The sequence below is a fragment of the Aristolochia californica genome, unplaced genomic scaffold, assembly GCF_029961685.1.
Source record: "Aristolochia californica isolate CCGP_79_NKW_82.1479 unplaced genomic scaffold, dmAriCali1.0.hap1 SCAF_3, whole genome shotgun sequence".
NCBI classification, from domain to species: Eukaryota; Viridiplantae; Streptophyta; class Magnoliopsida; order Piperales; family Aristolochiaceae; genus Aristolochia; species Aristolochia californica.
This window is the reverse complement of record NW_027181992.1, coordinates 11591280-11597279: the sequence shown is the minus strand read 5'-3', so window position 1 is coordinate 11597279 and position 6000 is coordinate 11591280. Positions and strand designations below refer to the sequence as shown.

Below are 6000 nucleotides of genomic sequence, written 5' to 3'. Positions count from 1 at the left end.
ATGGTTGTAGGAAGACAACCAATTGCTCGATCATATGACATTTATACCTTCGAAGAAGACAACAAAATGCTCAATGAGGTTTGGATGCATGAGGTATATGTGGATTGTGTCAATAGGTTCAATGAAGATGCAGTCGAAAAAAAAAACTATTGAGCAGCTCAAGAATCGAACAAGATCATGGAAGAAATATACCAAACGGTAACGAGTTGTCTCAACACTAGTGGGTTCGGTTGGGATGCAACCACACTGCGAGTTACTGCATCTCATTCTGTATAGCAAGGCTACATAAAGGTCAGTAAATCATGATGTACTGTAAAATATTTTATATTTTTTTCCGCATTACTAGAATTCTATTCCAAGTCGTTTAAATGATGTTTTATTTATGTAGGAGCATAGAGATGCTGAAAAGTATAAACAACAAGGTTGCCCCCTTTACGAAAAATTGGCTTTGGTAATGGGAAAATCAATAGCCATGGGGACAAGTAGTATAGCTCCTATAGATCTGGGTGATAAACTCCTCCATGACTCGGATCCTGTCCCGATGGACGAGCCCGAGAATGTCGATATAGTTAGGGAAACTCCATCACAATTCATTAGCCGAAATGATTCGACAGTTGAGCAATCTCGAAGAAGTAAAGTGTCATCTTCAAGTCATCATAGAAAGATAAGCGAATTACCCATTAATGATAGTAGTAAATTCATTGATGCAGTTAATCGTATCGCTCAAGCATTGAATAGTGTTATGAAGACTAACGAGGGCGATGTCGAAAAAGATTGTGTCAATGCCCTCAGGGAAATCCCGGACCTGTCTGAAGACATGAAGTATGGCACTCCTGAATGGTTGGATACGCCAAATAAGAAGGCCATGTTTACGACGATGACAGTGGAAGAGCGGGTTGGGTGGCTTAAATATTGTGCAAGAAAATATTTGTAATGCGTTTTAAGTACAATATCTTCTTTGGGAAGATTGTTATGTATTAATGACGATGTTTGAATTATAACGTTGCAAGACTTATCAGTATGGTTAATATTTTTATTTTATATGATTGTTGTGTTAATATATTATGTGGATGAATATGGTGGATGAGTATGGATGTGGTTAATTAAAGATTTTCATAGCTATGAATATGATGTTTGAGTATGGATGAATAGGTTATGATTGAAGATTGATGTTTATTTTTGTTTATGACTTTTAGGAATATTAAATTTACAAATTTTCATGGCTATCATGACAAACGAAGAAAGGGTTACAACTTTGTTGGATTGACATGTATTATTGTTGTAATAGGAAGATACTATCTATGCCATTGCGATTGACGTGTACCACATTTTTGTGGGATTAATGATCCGTTGTATTTGCAAAAGGCACTAGACAAATCACCTGTTAAATTTTGAAAAGTGTAGGATGAATCAAATTGTATTTCGCAAATTGGCAAAGATACTTAATAGCAGAGGGTTTTTATCAGTCACAAAGACCATCTAAGTGGAAGAACAACTTGCCTATTTCCTCCTAACTGTTGGTCAACAATAATAGTCCGAAATGAACTTGAATTGAATTGAACTTAAATGAATTGATTCAACTTTAACTCATCCTTGGGTGTTAGTGTAATTCCAGTGTTAGTGCCCCCAAATGAAAAGTATGATATAAACAAGAGAATGAGTAACCTTTTATAATATACTTAAATAGAACATATACCCAAATAGATAATTAACTAAAATAAACATGGTTACTACACTTATAAGTGATTTAACATTTAATATTAAAATATGTTAATATCCTAATTAATGAAAAACTATATTATATTACTTAATGATTATAGTTTATTATAAATTAATATAATAATTACGTGTGACTAGAATAAATTATTAAAAAATAATAAAAAATTTAAAAAAACAGAAACTCATATAATAAATAAATAAATTATTTTGTAATAACATAATATATATTTTTATGTATTAATAATTAATAATATATTGTCACAAAATTTAAAACCATTGGTTTAACTAATTATAGCAATGGGATAATTAAACAAAAACAATTTATCAAATATTTATTTTAAAAATATTCTAATTACGACTATTAAATCACTAATTTAATATAGTAATTATAAAATAAATATATTAAATAAATAAAAAATATAAATTATTATTCTTTTACGATGGTTTAATTTTTTCCTTAACTTAAGAAAAATTAAACCATCGTCTTCCTCAGCGGCGGGCTAGCGGGCCACGACGACGGTGGCGGCGCTCCAACAATACGCCGAGAGTGAGAAGAGAGGGAGAGGAGAGGGAGGAAGGCCGACGCGAGGGGGAGGGGGAGGCCGAGAGAGAAGGGAAGTCGGGAGGCTGAGAGTCTCGGCCTCCCGTACTCTGGGATGGTGGATGAGGCCGAAAGGGAGGAAGGCCGACGGGAGGGAGAGAGGGAAAAAAAATTGGTCGAAGGATCGAGGGGGGGGTGATGAGCAATGCGCAATTCAATTGGTTGATTCGCAAAATAGGTGGGAAACCAAATTCCCCGATTTTTGCCTGAGAGAATGAAGTGATGTAATTTAACTTCAATTCAATTCATTTTACACTAACGATGTTATTTAGGGGGGGTTAGTCTACAATGAAGTGGAAATGAAGTGGAAAATTGAATTGAAGTGAGATGAATTGCTTCCACTTCAACTCATGTTTGGGTGTTAGTATAGACGAGTTCAAGTGGTTGGAAAACAAATTCCAGTGTTAGTGCCTCCAAATGAAAAGTATGATACAAAGAAGAGAATTAGTAACCTTTTATAATATACTAAATAGAACATATACCTAAACATATAATTAACCAAAATAAACGTGATTACTACACTTATAAGTGATTTAACGTGTAGTCCACAATACATTAATATCTTAATTAATGAAAAATTATATTATATTACTTAATGATTATAATTTATTATACATTAAAACAATAATTACGTGTGACTAGAATAAATTATATAAAAGGAAAAATTAAAAAATAACATAAGATAATATAATAAATAAACCTAATGGTTTAATTAATTATAGCAATTTGGATAATTAAACCAATTAATGATTACAGTTTATTATAAATTAATATACTAATTATGTGTGACTAGAATAAATTATTTAAAATAAATAAAATTTTAAAAATAACATAAACGAATATAATAAATAAATAAATTATTTTTTAATGACATAAGATATTTTTTAACATTAAAACTCACTATTTTAATAAAAAAATACATAATAAATAAATAAATATATTAATTTATCAATAACATAATATATTTATTTACGTATTATTAATTAATAATATATTAACACAAAATGTAAATCCAGTGGTTTAAAGTTTATTATAATTAAACTAATTCATGATTAAAGTTTATTATAAATTAATATACTAATTACGTGTTATTAGAATAAAATTTTAAAATTGAAAAAAAAATAAAAAATAAGTCGTCGTCATCGAAGAGCCCTCCGGCTCCGACACCTTCGATTTTGGATTTCCCAGGCGGCTTCGAGACCTTCGAAACCGCCGCAAAATTCTGTTACGACTGGAAGATCGACCTCACGGCAACAAATGTCCCTCCGTTGCTCTGCGCTGACGAGGTTCCTGTCCCAATCCATTCTCCGAAGCATCATAGACTTGGTAAGAACCCTAAAATCCCGCGAATCGCTGATGCCGATGGCAGAAACCCTAGGTATTGCACAACGAGAGAGACGGGATGAATGAAGTTGGGGTGAACAGAGAAAGTAGAGGGCGAAAACGAGAAAAAGCAGAGAGAGCAAAGACGAGGGGAAGAAATGGGGCGAAAAAAATTGTCGGGAGACGAAGGCCGAGCGAGAGGAGAGGAGAGGAGAAGAGGGGGGGGGGAAGAAGCGACGCCGTCGCTCGTGGTAAGTGAATGATTCGGAAAAAAGGTAGGAATCAACTTTCCTCCGTTTTTGCCTGGGCAGATGAAATGGTGTAATCTCACTTCAAGGGGGTTAGTCCACAATGAAGTGGAAATGAAGTGGAAAATTGAATTGAAGTGAGATGAATTGCTTCTACTTCAACTCATGTTTGGGTGTTAGTATAGACGAGTTCAAGTGGCTGGAAAACAAATTCCAGTGTTAGTGCCCCCAAATGAAAAGTATGATATAAAGAAGAGAATTAGTAACCTTTTATAATATACTAAATAGAACATATATCTAAACATATAATTAACCAAAATAAACGTGATTACTACACTTATAAGTGATTTAACGTGTAGTCCACAATATATGAATATCTTAATTAATGAAAAATTATATTATATTACTTAATGATTATAATTTATTATAAATTAAAAAAATAATTACGTGTGACTAGAAAAAATTATATAAAATTAATAAAAAATTAAAAAATAACATAAGATAATATAATAAATAAACCTAATGGTTTAATTAATTATATAAATTTGGATAATTAAACCAATTAATGATTATAGTTTATTATAAATTAATATACTAATTACATGTGACTAGAATAAATTATTTAAAATAAATAAAATTTTAAAAATAACATAAACGAATATAATAAATAAATAAATTATTTAGTAATGACATAACATATTTTTTAACATTAAAACTCACTATTTTAATAAAAAATAAAAAATACATAATAAATAAATAAATATATTAATTTATCAATAACATAATATATTTATTTACGTATTATTAATTAATAATATATTAACACAAAATGTAAATCCAGTGGTTTAAAGTTTATTATAATTAAACTAATTCATGATTAAAGTTTATTATAAATTAATATACTAATTACGTGTTATTAGAATAAAATTTTAAAAAGTGAAAAATAAAATAAAAAATAAGTCGTCGTCGTCATCGAAGAGCCTTGCGGCTCCGACACCTTCGATTTTGGATTTTCCAGGTGGCTCCAAGACCTTCAAAACCGTTGCGAAATTCTGTTACGGCGTGAAGATCGACCTCATGGCAACAAATGTCCCTCCGTTGCTCTGCGCCGACGAGGTTCCTGTCCCAATCCGTTCTCCGAAGCATCATAGACTCGGTAAGAACCCTTAAATCCCACGAATCGCTGATGCCGATGGTAGAAACCCTAGGTGTTGTACAGCGAGAGAGACAGGATGAATGAAGTTGGGGTGAACGGAGAAAGCAGAGAGCGAAAACGAGAGAAAGCAGAGAGAGCGAAGATGAGGGGAAGAAATGGGGCGAAAAAAATCGTCGGGAGACGAAGGCCGAGCGAGAGGAGAGGAGAAGAGGAAATGAGAGGAATTTTTTCGTTTCGGGGGGGGGGAAGAAGCGACGCCGTCACTCGTGGTAAGTGAATGATTCAGAAAAAAGGTAGGAATCAACTTTCCTCCGTTTTTGCCTGGGCAAATGAAATGGTGTAATCTCACTTTAATTCAAGTCTTTTTACACTAACGCCTTATTTGTCAGACCTAGGTAATGCGAGGGGAATTCATTTCACTTCATTGTGGACTAACCCCCCCTAACGCCTTATTTGTGATGACCTAGGTAATGCGGGGGGAATTCATTGTGGACTAACCCCCCCTTAATGAACTAAGTAATGTGGGGGAATTCATTCCACTTCATTGTGGACTAACCCCCCCATAGTGTCACAACAGAGATGTTTGATAGATCGAACTAGACCATAAGTAGGTATTTCAACAAGGTGTTGGATGCTATTCTCAAACGTCACTCTGATTACATCAAACGGCCTTTGGAACGCACACACTAGAAGATTTTAAATAATTCAATGTTTTATCCATACTTCAAGGTAACATCACTTGCCCTCTAACTAAACAAATTTAGATTACTATACAAAGTTAGTCAATTTTAATTAAAATTATATAATTAGGATTGTATTGGAGTTATTGATGGAACTCATATCAAAGTGAACATCCCACTTGAAGAACAACAAAGGTTCTGGAATAGAAATGGTTATCTCTCACAAAATGTGATGGCAACATGTACATTTGACATGCAATTCATTTATGTACT

General features: G+C 32.8%; 1 protein-coding gene across 1 annotated transcript; it reads left to right on the top strand.

Annotated features, from left to right (window-relative positions):
* LOC137959357 (uncharacterized protein At2g29880-like) lies at positions 1-934 on the top strand. Its single transcript, XM_068806758.1, has 2 exons — positions 1-93; positions 389-934. The coding sequence occupies exons 1-2, from the start codon at positions 1-3 to the stop codon at positions 932-934; spliced, it is 639 nt and encodes a 212-aa protein (XP_068662859.1).
* Positions 935-6000: the final 5066 nt, after the last annotated feature.

Excerpts from the sequence above, each read along its gene's own strand:
- LOC137959357 (XM_068806758.1), top strand. The coding sequence starts at position 1 with ATGGTTGTAGGAAGACAACCAATTGCTCGATCATATGACATTTATACC. Across the intron at positions 94-388 it reads ATGAGGTTTGGATGCATGAG|GAGCATAGAGATGCTGAAAA; the intron begins GTATATGTGGAT and ends TTATTTATGTAG.